The 14,598-nt window shown below is 49.9% G+C and overlaps 1 protein-coding gene across 2 annotated transcripts; it reads right to left on the bottom strand.

Moving 5' to 3' along the window:
* Window positions 1-422: 422 nt before the first annotated feature.
* Window positions 423-10,722, bottom strand: Osr2 (odd-skipped related transciption factor 2). Of its 2 annotated transcripts, XM_004640064.2 has the most exons (5): window positions 10,314-10,722; window positions 7,569-7,706; window positions 3,066-3,833; window positions 1,936-2,035; window positions 423-1,174 (listed from the first exon to the last, which is right to left on the bottom strand). In XM_004640064.2, the coding sequence occupies exons 3-5, from the start codon at window positions 3,719-3,721 to the stop codon at window positions 992-994; spliced, it is 939 nt and encodes a 312-aa protein (XP_004640121.1). In that variant the 5' UTR covers window positions 3,722-3,833; window positions 7,569-7,706; window positions 10,314-10,722; the 3' UTR covers window positions 423-991. The 2 variants fall into 2 exon arrangements, with proteins under 2 accessions (XP_004640121.1, XP_004640122.1); XM_004640065.2 differs by lacking the exon at window positions 10,314-10,722 and having other exon boundaries at window positions 602-1,092; window positions 7,569-8,374.
* Window positions 10,723-14,598: the final 3,876 nt, after the last annotated feature.

The following is a 14,598-nucleotide window of genomic DNA, read 5'->3' as shown; positions in this document are numbered from 1 at the left end:
AATACAGCTAAGTAGTTTCTCCTTCTTTCTCTTCTCCCCATCTTCTTGAAGGATATATCTTCCTGTACTCTTCCATAGGGAGGATTTTAGACTTCTCCCCTGAAGGCAGGATAAAGTCTCTGCTTATAGTGATAAATCATAGCGTTCAAAGTCTAATGGTAGGAGAAGTTGCCCATCATAAACTTTGACAATAGTTCACAGACTTCCAGAAAGTGAAGTGGTGCCTTTCTCCCCTTTATGATTCATCCCACCCCAGGCTTTCCAGGAGGGCAGCCACTGGAGGTACATGCTATTAAAAATGCGTTATTATATCGCTCTTATTTGAAAAACTAAAACATGAGGAATTGGAATAAATGAAAAGGAATGAGACCTCAAGGCTATCTCTTTTAATATCTTTGGAAAACAAAGAGGCAGCGCAAGTGTCCCATGCCAAATGCCACAGTACAGAACGACAAAGGGCTAAATTTCAGTAGGAATATTGTGAGAAGTCCTATTTCAAAACCTAGGAATGAAGAACACTGCTCCATATTGAATTTTTAAGAGACTGCCCACACTCCAGAGGAAAAATAGAAGTTGAACAGTGAGACACTTTTGTAGGTGCTGAAACAAACAAGAAAAATTTTTTATTTTGAAAATACAGTCTTTAAAGATAAATTTGGCTTCCATTTTCAATATCTGGATGCATCCAATGAGATACAAAAACAAAACAACAAAATGAAGACCCATGACACTATGTACAGAGCTCTAAAATGAGCTGTGAATATCTACAAGAAACTAGCATATGCTCTTGTGACTGGGGTGTGGTGGTGTGGCTTTCTATAGCTCTCAGTCCTCCGGAAGAATAGTTAACTCCCCGGAGCTGCAGGTGTGGCTGGCTGCAGCCAGTGCAGAGGTGGGATCAGAGGAGGGGTGGGGTGGGACCCTCGGGTGGGAGGCGTGGAGAGGAGTCTGGGGAGGGAGCCGCGGCGGCACGGAAAGATCCGGGGCTTCTCTAGAAGTCCTGCCGCGGGGTGTGAGTCAGGCTGTGCCGCCGCAGATCACAGTTTCGCCTGAACACTTTGCCACACTGCTCGCAGCTGTAGGGCTTGATGTCTGTATGGGTGAGAAGGTGAGTTTTCAGATTACTTCTCTGATTAAAGGTTCTTCCACATGTGGGACATTTGTGTGGAGATTCCTGTTCAGATGTGAAGCAAGCAAAGGATTAATCCTTCACACCACTACTGCACCCCTCTCCATAGTTTGTCTTATCGTCATCACAAGCCTCAACATAACACGCACATGACAACAAGAGGAGACTTGCGGGAGCAAATCCATGTTCCTAATTCTCCAATCACAAAAGCACAAGTGCAGGCGCACGCAGTGGCCGGCTCATGACATCTATAACACGGTGGGCGGGCGGCAGACACACAGCTATCTCACCCGGCTTTGTGATTTCTAGCTTTACACTTTTCATCACCGTGCCATAGGCAGGAAACGGGGAAAAGAATAACTCTAATCCTCTCTTAAGGAATGACATTTTCCCGGGTAGTAAGGCTCCTCTTTGCTGGAAAATTAAATCATTCATGTTCTGAAAGCTACGCATTATGAAGTCCCTGGGAAAGAAAGTGTATGGGAGGGATTTCATCATGCCTCTTTTATAAAAAATTACCTTTATTTCCTCCCAAACACGAAAGCTTTAGTGCAGGGCAGATTGAATGAAAAACATATTAATTCTAAAATTAGAATGTACTCTAAACAGAGCAGCTTGTTCTTTAAGAAAACATAAAAATGTTTTATGTTAATAAGATTATTGTGCACTAGAAAAAACAAGAGGGTTGCATTCTCCAACTAGAGACCTAATCTACCATTTAGTAGACTGGTCATGCCGCAGAACACCTTCTACCAAGTAATAATGATTAAATGAATCACTGTTTTTAAGCAAGGAAACAAACTTACCTGCATATGTAAAGTTTTGTGAACGGCTAGAGTTCTGGACTGACAAAATCCTTTCCCACATTCCTGACATTTGAAGGGTTTTTCTTTGGAATGGATATACCTGAAAATCAATATAAGGTTTCATGAAATGTATTACCCCCATGGTAAGGAGTGTCTTTTGATAATTATTTAAATGGAGTCATGAAAAGACAAAAGAAACAGAATTTCTATTATTTATATTTTTGGAATTTTTTCTGTGTTATTCTGTTTATGGTTAACCTCAGCTAACAGACTCTTCAAAACATTCACAGGTGGCTGGGTTTATCTACACTTGATCGCCCTCTCCAGAGTGTTCTCAAGAGCTCAAAATAGTGCAGAACGAGCCTTCTTGCCCTCCAGGTTTTCCCCAAGGTTTAAACTGGCCAAATCAGGATGGTAGGGCCCGGTTTAGGCGACTGCTCTTCGAGAATCTCTTCATAACTTTGAAGAGCCACCGAGGGCAACAGCAGCTGCATTCCTGGTAAGGTGCCTCCACACCAGCTCCTGGCAAGTTTTTAAGGGGCTAGAACACTTGCATTACAGTATTTCTTCAATTGTCATTAATTAATGCAGAATTTAAGAAGGGGAGGTGGAATCTGTTTCTAAATCCATCGACCTCAAGACCCAGCAAATACAACTTAGAAGGGTTGGGGCACCTTGAGGGGTAAGGGAAGAGCAGAACCGGAGGGAGGAAACTCCGAAAAGGTGGCCCGAACTATTTTTCCAGAAGTGCTCCTGGACACCCAGGCCAGACATGCTATCTTGGGGAGGACTCTGGGGCCCCTCAACTTTTCTTGATCTCTTTACGCCTATCCATGCGACAGAATGAGAAGAAAGGGGAGTACCGATCCCAAGGCAGGTCCTACACCAGACCCCTCCAGCCGCCCATCCTGGGGCAAGGCTCTCCTTCACCACAAACAACAATGCAGCAGGGATGGCTCAGGAAAAGGAAAATGCTGGGGGTTGTCAGCAGTCACCTGATACCAACTGGGGAGGGCCTTGGGGGTGCCATCGAGATCACAGTGAATTTGTGATACTTGGAATATTTATTGGGATGTGCAATGAAAAAAATTCTCCTTAGCTCTCCCAGCCAACCTCCTTCCCGATCTCACCTATGATCCCGCAGGTGATCTTGCCTCCGGAAGGCCTTGTGACAGATGTCGCACGTGTAGGGCCTCTCATCTGTGTGGGTCCTCTCGTGGATGAGCAAATTGTAGGATTTGGTAAAGTGTCTGCCGCAAAACTTGCAGATAAACTCTTTTTTTGTTTTGGAGGGCAACCTCCCTCGAGAGGGCTTTCGGTCCGGAGTCAGTTTACTAAGGCCCGAAATGGGGCTACCCAGCCCTGCGCTCAGTTTGGTCAGGTCTCCCATTTTCGGGGGATCTTCTTGCGTGGCGGCTACGGCCAAGTTGGCAAAGTCAAAACGGGGCCGGTCCTTGTGCAGGGCTGGGAGAACGTGGGCAATGGCCCCCTGCTTGGGGTGAAACAGGTGAGTGGTAAAAGGCAGCGCAGGAAAGGGGAAGCGCGCATCCACGAGGCCCTGTGCCGCCGCCATCTCGGTGATGGTGGAGCGGGTGATCTCGTGCATATTGGGGTACCCCAGCGTCCAGTGATTCATGTGCATGGTCTGCACTGCGCTGAGCCCGTACAGGCCCTGCAGGTGGTCCACTGCAGCTGGGAAGGTGTTCACGGCCTGCAGGAAGGAGTAATTGGTGAGCTGCAACGACGGGTGGAGGGGGATGGGCGCCGGCAGAGCCTTGCTCCCCATTTTCCGGGATGCTGGGGGGGCGGTAGGAGCCGCCCCTTTCTTCCAGGACTCAGGCAGGTAGGCGTAGAGCTCTGGTGAAAACCCAAAGAGACAACAGCACGTAGAGAAAGCCCTAAAGACGGTAGGGGGAAAAGAAAAGATTGTGACTCTCACCCAAGCCAGCCTCATCTGCCCTTTGGCACCCGCTGGGGTTCCTTAGCTTTCCTCTTAATCACCTCCCCTTCTAATTACACCCCAGGACGCCCAGAAGAAGCCTTCCGGAGGCGTCTTCCGCCTGCCCAACAAGTCCGCACTGCACAAAATGGGTCCCCAAGCTCTGGTGAGAAGTGGCCCCCCTTGGGTGGATCCCGGGCACCTGTGGCACAGAGTGGCAGCTTCGGAGGTCCGCTCTGCTGGCTCACCCACCTCACCCTCCGGGGAAGCTCAGCCAACCACTTCCACTAGGATGGCCCGGCTACTGTCGTCTCTGTGCCTCCCTGCTCCCTGGGGACTCCAGCTTGGGGCATAGTCTCCCCAGCTCCAGGCTGGCTCCACCTGGTGAGGTGACTTCTCATGCTTAACCCGCAGCGCTGCGGGGCACGAGGGAGCGCAAGGCGAGCTGGGTCTACTTGGGCTGGGGATCTTGGAGGGCTCTGCTTTGCCCAGCGCTGACCTCAAGTTTTTTTTCTTTACTCTGCCTGAGCTCCACTTATCAGCTGTGATGGCCGCCGGAAAGAAAAGTGACACCTTGGGGAGCCGGATTCGGCCTGGAATCACCCCTCCTACTTCCCAGGGGCTGCCTCCCTCTTCACCCCCCACAGAGATCCCTTCCAGATGGTTTCCACTCCTGGGTGTGGGGTGGGGGTGGGGAACGCCCCTGATGCCGGAACCCCCTTTCTCTGACCAAATGCCAAGTTTCTGCAGAGGCCTGAGGAGCTTCCCGATCAGGCACAAGCAGTGACCCCTACACAAGCAAGACCCCTGGAGAGGAGATCAAAGTTTCTGAGTGCCTAGGGAGGCAAAAGCAAGGAGCTGCAGGAGCGGCAGCAGGCCACAGCTCTGTCGGGCCGATCTGGACGTGCATGCCGGGCTCCTGCCGCCAAGAAAGCCGGCCTTGGGGTCTGTGGAACTTCCTAATCAAGGTGTTCCCTGCTCTCTGGCCCCCTAGGGACAACCCAGAAGTCTGACTGCACACCTGGGTACCCGCAGCACCTCCCCTGTGATCACAGGAGTCCAGGGCTCCCACCACCAACCCCTATAAGAAGCGGGTTTCGCTTCTTCCATGGACACTGGCCTTCTCTCCCAGGTGCTGGGCAGTTAGGCAGGCAAAGGCAGGCTGTTAAGTCTGCGCCACTAACTGTGCTGCCTTTTGGGGTAGTTGAATCTGACCCGAAGCTTGTCCAGCCCCCACCCTTCTCTGCCGAATTTTCTTCTCTAGGGCAATGTGAAGAGGTGGGTTCCTGCAACTCTGAGAGCAGATTTAGGGGACTCCGATAATGACAACACGTCCTAGCAAGGCACACACTGGGTGACTCCTTGGGGCCTACACCTTTCTCCTGTTTGGAAAGGCTGGGAGACAGATTTATTAATAGACTGCTTCTGACTCCTGGTATGTGGTCTGGGAGTTCAGGATAGGAGTTAATGAGAGGTGTGTGACAGTCAGAGGGTCTCAGATCATTCGACTGAAACTTTACATTCCCTTTAGTAAGAAACTTTCCCACCACAAATCACTATGCACTCTTGTGCAGTGGCAACCTTCAAGCCCTCTCCTAGGGAGTTGGCAGGGGTGGGAGGATTCTACTAGCATCCCTAGTAATATATCTGATTATTTCCCCTTCATTAAAAATATAATAAATTTCACCTTCATTTCCTTCTCCTTGGGTAATGAGGATTTTTCAGAGATTCAAAATATTTCCCCCCTGGTGTTGAAAAGCAGCCTCTCCCCATAGAGAGGAAACTAAAATTATTATTTGGGTGTATTCCCAGACTAGATTTCTTAGAAATAAATACAGGAAGCAAAGCACAACTGCTACCATGGCACAGGAGTGAGGGAGCAAAAGGGGTGTTGTTGATTGAAGGACTATCTGGATCTGCGATTTGAATTCGAAACCACAAAGTGAACTTTACCATAAAGGTTAACTTTACCATAAACATTAATTCTACTGGTAGAAAGCTGAGCGTCATCTTACCCCCCTTTTTTTCTGAAGTTTATGTTGCAGAAATTAGTGACTATTATAATTCAGCTGTACATTACTTCATGGTATGTATTAGTTCTCATTTGCAGTTAGCTTCTTCACTGGGAGATGTCGCAAGGCAGTCGAGCCTTCTGTAGGAGCAGAACAACCCTAAGATCCACCAGACATTGTTGCCATAAATAATTAGAAAGTTGGGATATGCATTCTCCTTTTGAATTGCTGGGGGTGTATGTCAAAGTGTGTTTAAAGTCAATGCAGAGATCTAAAGTACTTTCGCTTTGATTAGAACTGAGCCATGCACCACAATCATTGCCGTTGTCATTTCTCTACCATCTTGCTTCAGACTATTGGTTACTTTTAATTTTGCAAAGAGTGAAAGTTAAACCATGAAAAGACATAAATTAATTTAGTTGAATTAAGATTATTTTTCTTCTACCCATCTTCATGAGAATTGCTAGGCGCGTAGATGAGTTTTGCAAAAATTTAGTTCACTATCAACAATGGAGATCTGTACATAGTAATTTCAGTTAAGTGAAGCTTTCAAAACATTGTCGAAGAGAAGGTAATTCGATAAGCAGTCCCACTCTTTGGTAACAGTGTTATTACACTGAAATATCTACAAACAATATAGTCAAGGGTCAGCTGCTAAAAGTTGCGTATTGGTATGAGAGGGATGGATGGATAGGTTCACTGCATTTCAAGCCAAATCACAACAGAATTATGTATAAATCAGAAAGCTGAAGTCCAGGGAGATCCAAGATAATTAAAAAAAAAAAAAAAAAAAAAGCCTGGATCAGGTGAATACAGAAAAACTGCCAGAAAGTTCCTGCCCCTTTGCAGCGCCTCGCCTTCCCAAGGAGTTAATTAAATTAAGATGCCTTCCGCATAATCTGGGTTGTTTCTCTCTGCTTCCTCGCTCCCCCATGAGTATTTTTTTTTTTTTTTTTTTTTTTGTTCTGCTCCTGGCTACAGTTGGTTTTGCAGAGAAAGTAGCTGTCTGTGTAGTTTAACTCCGGGAAACGCCAGCTCTCTTTTGTTCTCTAACAGGTAAGGAGACAGATCAGCGCTCCCTGCACAAACACCCTTTCCTTTTTACTACAGCAGCAACTACTTTCTGGGTTATTTCTTGCGAATCCAAGCATTAAAGATCTGGGGGGTTTGTACTCTCTGTGCTCTATACCAGGACTGGAAGATAGGAGGGGAATTGAAAGATCCAAAAGTTTGGAGGATCACTTAGGACCGAACTACTCCCATCCTGAAACGCGCCTTCCCCGGGGCAGGCGGGATGGGCAGGCACTGTGATCCTGGCCCTTCCGCTGCCCCTGGACAGGACAGGTCGAGCCTGGCTTTCTACAGTAGGGGCAGAGACACCATGGGTTTGTGGTAAATGATTTCAACCTAGGTCGATTAGCTTGCAGAAGTCTTGGTGAACGCTTAGATTTGCTGTTAGCAAACAGTACTAAGAAACAATACAGAAAAGTGTGTGTAGTTGGGTGTTTGTTGGGAGTCGCGCGCCGGGGATCCAAGGGAATGAGAAACATAGGCCCGTGGATTGCATCTGTGTGAATTCCTTTCATAGTATCTAAACTTGACCGAGAAAGTGAGCGCCTCCTGTACCCCCAAGCCCTCCCTTCCGTGGGGCGGCTACAGCCCCTTCCCGAGCGGACACTCACCTCTGGCAGAAAGGTCTGCCTAGGCAGCGCAGCTCAGACTATGTCCAGGCAGCAGGGCGCACAGTTTGGAGAGGTCATCAGATCTCCGCTAAGCAAACTTCTTCTTCGGTGCGGAGTCCCGGGAGCAGCGGACATGATCTGGAGGACCGTGAAGAGCGAAAGCGAGAACAGATCCTCGTTTTCCTCTGTCTCTGGGCGCGGAATGTCTAAGGAGCAGGAGTGCTTGGGGCTGGAGCTTAGCGCTCGCCCGGGACCGGGCGCCAGACCCAGCCTCTTGCGGCGGACTTCGGGTGAAGTATGAGCCCGCAGCCTCGCACGGCCATCACCCTGCAGCAGCGAGCAAGCAAGCGAGCAAGCGAACCAGCGCGCCGAGCTCCGTCCCCGCCCGCGTCCCTCCCCAGGCTGCCGGGGCCCACAAGCCCGGGGCTTTAGTAGCTGCCCCGCCTCCCCTCCGGGCGGGCGTCCTTGCCGCGCCAAGCAGGGCCCAATGCTCCCTGGCTCCGCCTCTGCGCCCAGCGCCCGCTAATGGTCCACTCTGTTTACTTGTGTTTGGATAGCAACTGAGTCTTAAAGGCACAGGTTTGCAGGACGTTTCCTTGTTACAGAGAGCGAGCCCAAAGGTGACTCCACTCAAAACTCAAACACAAAGACAGAGTCCATCTCCTTTCTCAGAGCTACTTTCCATGTACTGCAAGAATCTGAACAACTGGTTTGCTGCTTTTCAATGATTCTGAAGAGAAGCCCAAAGGGCATTTTTACTTGGCTTGCTCCCCGGTTTAATTTCCACATCTTAACACGTTTAACACGACTATCTTCTTCTTTTTTTTTTTTTTTGCGGAACCGGGGATTGAACTCAGGCCCCTGCGCTTGCCAGGGAAGCGCTTATTCCACTGAGCCATTTCCCCGGCAAGACTATCTTCTTCAAAGGTTAAAATGAGTCAGTTCTGTTATATTCTCCAGCATATTTCATTCTTTTAAATAGTTATGTACATACTTCTGGTCAATTTGACTGTATATGTAATCTGTTTTCGCCTGCTGTTTTCAAAGCAAAATTTGTTTATAGAGGTGACAATTGACTAATTTCGTAATTACTGCAAAGACATGTGGAATGTTCCAGAAAATATTTCTTCCAATATCTAAGCTTTAATCAACTAATGTACATTTCATAAGCAGTTAACCAACTTGGTTAAAGGAGTGGGCATCTGCAATCCATTGGCAAACAATAAAAATCCATCTGGAATGGGTGAAGAACAATCCTTTTTAAAATTTAGGGAAATACTATTCTGGCTTCTCAAAACATGTATTATCTTCATTCTCAGCAAAATAATTGAGTTCACTGTTCAGTCGCCAAGAAGATTAATCGAATTTGAAGCGCAATGGTACATTTTTCAAGTTTTTTCTAAAGTCTGAGTCTGGTGTAAGTGTAAATGCAGAAGACACGTTAGCCATTTGGGAATAGGGTGACCGAGTGACAGAAAGGGAAAGACACATACGCATTCTAAGCAGCTTCTTTTTATCTGAGATCTGCCCGGGCAACTCTTAGCAAAATGTCCTTCGTCCCAGACGAGTTGCCAGAGGAGACTTACATTAGCCCAAGGCACCCGCTTTTCTGAGAGGATGCACATCTCACAAGTGTATGTCCAAAAGATGTCTTGGGATGAGGCTTCCCAAAAGACAACCCTACCCTCAACCACGAAGGGAAGTAGAAGCAGAAGACTCAAGCCTGTCAAAATGTTATATGATAGGGGACCTAAGCAGAAGTTATAATACACTGTTTCATGAAGGTTAATTATTTTATTAATCCTGAGATGGATAGAATTTTTCGTTCCTTTGGTAAAACAATTCAAAAACAGCAGACCTTTTCTCCCCCCCCCCCCTTTTTTTTCTTCAAGTTTTAGATTCGCAAAGACTAAAACGTGAGCCTGGACCGCAAAGCCGAGTGTTCGGTACTTGCAGGACGTAAGCGCTTCAAAGTAAATTTGACCAACAGCATGGAAGTAGTAGATTGCCTGCGAACTTAGGGATTTTTAAAAAATGTTTTCCCTGGTGGGTTCCTTGGGGTGCTTTCATTTTAGCTCTGGGTCCTGAGCCTCAGCTGTGGGGATGCCTGTGGTCCCTTCTCTCCAACGGCCTCATTCTTTCCGCAGCTTTTCTCAATTTGGAAACTTTGGAGGGAACTTTGTCTTAGAGCCCCTGAGGACAGACCCTGGTGGGGTGGTGACCTGAACTACGCTTCGCATTTCCTTTTCATCTAAATGGGGGCAACGCCCCAGCGGAGGGCTTCACACCTTTCCCGTCCAGTGTGTGCGTACGATGGGTGCGGAACCGCCCGCTTTTCCCGCGAGGTACACAGAATTTCCAACCACCCACGGGTTGCGCCCTCTTTCTGCAAAACTCTTGAGTCCAGGTTTTTCCATAAACATTTACTTCGCCCACCCCTAGCTTGCTAAGTTCCAAAATGGAGACTGGGCCAAGCCGGGCCCGGTCGCTGAAAAGTTAGCGAAGTCCGGGTGAGCTCCGCCTTGGAGGGCAGAACCTCCGGGCCTTGTGGCCACTACGCACAGGTGCACGCCTAGGGAGCCGGCCGGAGCCCGAGTGCGGCCCCGCACGCGGGCCTCCCTGGAGCCACCTCCGCGCCCACCCGGCCCGGCTCTGGAGGTCGTCTGCGACCAGACCCCGCAAGCCCCAGCCCAGGCCAGGGTCTGGGGCGCACGCATGGCAGGGGCCCAGCCCCGAGCAGCTCACCGGCCAGACGCTCCCGGCAACAGCGCCCAGCGTGGAAGACAGGCCACCGGGCCCACGAACGCGTTGTGGGGTCCGGGTGTGCGGAGAGGGACGTTTCTGAGCCCGCAGCGGCCCAGCCGCGCTCCAGGGTTAGCGTCTCTGCGGAGCGGTGCCACCCGCCTTGCGCCCCGCGGGGCTGCGCTGCTGGTTGACTAAAATTTCCGCCGACCGGGTCATCTGCTGTCCTCGCGGCTCCGGGCTTTCGACACCAAGGACGCTTCCAGGGAAATGGCTAACAGACTGGCAAGGGGCACGGGCGCAGTTGCTCCCCCAAGCCCAAAAAGAGCAAGTTCACACACCCCTCCAGGCAGGGAAGGAGGTCCCTTCCCCTCGGCCCACCCAGGAGCTTCTGCCAGGGGAGCGGCGAGCAGGTGTCAGGCACAGGCTACCCCGGCAGTTTGGCTGCGAGCCTCGCCCTGACCGCGCACTGCTACGGCCATGCGAAAAAACCTCTATCCTTTTAAACACGAATTACAGAAATTTAATCTGTTTTCCCCGGAGATCCCAGCTGCTATTGCCTGTGAGGACTCGCTTCCCTTCTCCTCAGCCTCCCTCCGCGTCTGCGGGGCGGGGACCTTTTGCATTTGAACTTCGCGCACTATTCGCTATTTTCGTCGAAGCTGGGAGGAATATGGAGTTCAGAGCAGCTGGAGCGCGCGCTCCGGTCTCTAAGCGGAGAAGGCCAGGCGCAGATGAGGGCTACGGGCATCAGAGCAGTGCTTAAGGGCTCGGAGGTAGGGGTGGCACTAAGAATTTGATCCTTTAGACTAGCGCTTCGGAGGAGTCGGAGCTCTGACCCAGGATGAGGTGGGAAAGCGTCGCCGGGGGTTGCCGCTTTGCGCCCCGCGGGAAGGGCCGCAGCGCCCCCTGGAGGTGCAGGCTGAGCACTTCGAGGCGCCGGCAGCCGGGTGCTGGCGCTTGGGAGGGTGGGTTCCTGTCGCCTGGACCCAGCTTCCTCCAGCGCCTACTGGGAGCAGTGCGCGCGGCGCACGCTCCGGCCCAATAAACCAATCCATCCTCACGGCTCGAGCCTCTCGGAGAGCCCCTTCGGCGCCTACCCAGCGACGTGTTTCCTAGCGTGTTTCAGATGGATTTTAGGATCCCTGATTCCCCACCGGGCTGCCCGACGTCCAGTTCCAACCTCAGCGCAGGGCGGCCCCTGCTGTCAGGCCAGACCCCAGCGGGCTCAGGGCCCGGGCGTTGTCCCAGCAGGAGATGCAAATAGGGTTTTTCAGGGGACTTCTCTGCGAGAGGCTGTCCCTTGCTGTGGCCTGCTCCTGGCAGCACCCAAACATTTGAAACTCGGATGCCCGGGCGAACTGTGGCCTCCGTGTCGCCGAAGGCTGTAGAGATGGCTTTTGGGGGCCAAAGAGGGCGAGGACCGCACCTCACTGCTGACATCCAGGGGCCTGGCCGTTCTCCCCCGAGGATGAGCGGAGCCGGGGACATCTTGGGCCCATAGGCGTTCTTTCTCCATGAGCCTGCGCCTCGGCTCAACAAGGGGAGCTACGTGGGGAGGCTCCACACGGGGTCGCAGGGACAGTTTCGTGGCCAAGCCTGAGAACTGACATTTTTTGAAGCCAAGTCCAGCCCAGGTTTGGGTTTTCCAAGTGAGGTCCTCGGCTCAGCGGCATTGAATCCTAGAGCAGACCTAGTGGCACGCTGCGACCTGGTGTGAAGCGCCCCCGCCGCCCGGGACGGTCTCAGGGTAGGAGCCTGCGGAGTGGCGAGCTGTGGCCCAGGCCTGCGCTGAGGAAGCCCATGCGTGGTCCCAGCGCGCGAGTTGGCCTTTCAGCGCCCCGAGGAATAGATCTACAGGCTGCCTCTCCTAAGAGCCAGCCTCACTCCTGTGGTTTGCTTCAAAGACTGCTTCGAGTTCCTGGCGCTTTTCCCACCGAGGCGGCCAGTGTCTGCAACAAAGGAAACCAGGGGCGACTGAGGGCAAGACCGAGGGGCATCCAGGAGGAAGCATTATGAGCATGGCCACCGTCTGCTCTGGTACTGGCCCACCTGCTCCAGTATGAAGCTGGCCTGTCCTTACGCTCGAAAAGATGGTGCTCAGAGAAGAGTCTGCAGACGTGTGCTTTTACCGGGCTCTCAAGTTTGCGTGCATGGGATAAACGGACTTCCTCTCACTTACACGATGGAAAAAAGAACGGAAATCTTGATTTCCAGTGAGCCCCATTCCTATGGGGCAGTGAGCGGCAGAAGCTGAGCGGCTTTGCTGAGGTCTGTGTTTACAACACTGGCAAGAGCCTTCCTTGGCCTCTCCAGTTCTCCCTGCAGAACTTCCTTTCTGCGATATTCGGATAAATCTAAAGTTAACCTCAAACGCATAGGTTCTCAAAGTGTGGTCCATCAGCATAGGCTGGAACTTGTTACAAATGCAAATTATCTGGCCCCGCCTACTGAGTCAGAAACTGGGAGTGGACCCAGCAAGCTGTGTTTAAACAAGCCCTCCAGGTGATGCTGATGTGCGATAAAGTCTGAGAATCATTGACCTAGATCAAATTGACATTTGGCAGTGATGGTCGCCCTATGTGCCCCCCTCACCTCTGTCCTCCTGTCTTCCTTGGGGAGAAACACCTTGCAAACGCAAACACCTGGCCTAGGGCAGCTTTGTTCATCCATTCCTCATCTCTCTTCTGAGTTTCCAGAGACACATCCCAAGTTTCTGAGAACTTGCTAAGAATACCCAATGGAGCTAGACACGACCCCTCCAAAACAGGAGCGACAGCCATCTGTGTAAGGTAAAGAGCAGGAAAGAGAAAGCATTACTCCTGTCCTTCCATCTTGTCTCCAGTTGTTCATTATTATCATAATCTACCAGATTTGATTTGACTTCAGGAGAGATGTCCCCGTTAGTACTGAGTGAACAGAAGCATCACGCCTTATTTAAATTGTTAAGCTTTGTAAGACTCTCACTTCTGCTCCTCATGCAGGCTGATGTTATTTTCTTATTTTGACCACCTCCTAGGGATTCTGCATCTGCTGCACACACTTGAACACACACCTTGCCCACTGTCTCAGTGCTGGGTCAAAGCAGGTGACACCACAGACGTGGTAGTGTCATGAGCTGCAGGGCTGGTGTGTGGTATGGACCAAGGCTGGGAGCCTGCACACCCTGGGTTACCCTCAGGCTGTGCAGGACTCAATGGATGCATAAATCTGATGCATACACACATTCAGCTCCCAATCTGGGCCACTGGTGTCCATCAACTCTCATCCCAAGAGCCCTGTTGCCGCCAACTGCCTAGCCCCCAGCTGTCAGTCATGTCCTTAAACTGATTTGTCAATTCAAGATCAAATCAAGTCCTTTTTCTCACCCACCCCAGAGTAACTAAAGCTCCAAAGGAAGATTGTGCTTTCTAGTTTTTTTTTTATGCCAAATTAACCTCCTTAAGACTTTATTTCACAATTTATCTAGGATCTTGACTCCAGCTTCCAACCTCAGCCAGCCAAAGAGCTACCTCCACTGGACCATTTGCTTCCCTCAGAGATATATCTTGGTTGTGACCAGTGAGGGTAGAGGGTACTTTGCCTTACCTATTGTATTGAGTCTTTAAAAAATCCAGGGTAACCGGAAATCTTTACACTTCTCTCCAGATTTAAAAAAATTTTTAGTCAGTGTGGTAAGGTACTAAAAACACAGGCAAAGATGATTTTTATACTGACCATAGTCATGAAATGTACACAAATACTTCATCTCTATTTTGACAAAGAGTTGCTATTTTTAAATGACCTTTTCATATGGGGATTTTCAAAATACAAAATGTATAATGGTCAGGAGCATGATAATCTCTTTATAACCTCTAATCATATTTCTTAATAGGATTTTGCTCCCCAGTGTAGATGATTTGACACAGTAACATTCAAAGCAGCCAGTACTTGGGAAATGCCAAGGCCAATATTTGAATTCAGATACAAGTTTTAACAAAGGAAAATGTATATCCTTGTAGCTGTTTGTTTATGAATATTCCCCAGAGGATTAGCCATTCTTCTTGAACTCTATCCAAGTCAGCAAACTAAAATGTCTGTGAGGTGCCAACTCATAAGGTACATAAAATTGCTTTTCCACAAGTATTTTTGACTGCCAACTATGTACCACATACTGGGCAATGGTGTTACTGTGTGAAACCCTGAGCTTTCATCCTGACCTGGAGGTAGGGAAAAGGGCAAGGAAGGCGGGACTTTAATGTTGGTTCCCCCTGGTTATGTTAAATTGTTAAAGTATTTGTACTTAAAA

The sequence above is a fragment of the Octodon degus genome, unplaced genomic scaffold (genome assembly GCF_000260255.1).
Source record: "Octodon degus isolate 3935 unplaced genomic scaffold, OctDeg1.0 scaffold00118, whole genome shotgun sequence".
Lineage (NCBI taxonomy): Eukaryota > Metazoa > Chordata > Mammalia > Rodentia > Octodontidae > Octodon > Octodon degus.
This window is presented reverse-complemented; position numbering and strand designations above follow the sequence as displayed.

Bases quoted from the DNA above. Each gene is read 5' to 3' on its own strand.
- Osr2 (XM_004640064.2), bottom strand. From the start codon at position 3,721: ATGGGGAGCAAGGCTCTGCCGGCGCCCATCCCCCTCCACCCGTCGTTG. The intron at 2,036-3,065 runs GTGAGATCGGGA...ATTGATTTTCAG, and splicing joins GATCACCTGCGGGATCATAG to GTATATCCATTCCAAAGAAA. The intron at 1,175-1,935 runs GTAAGTTTGTTT...ACATCTGAACAG, and splicing joins ACAAAACTTTACATATGCAG to GAATCTCCACACAAATGTCC.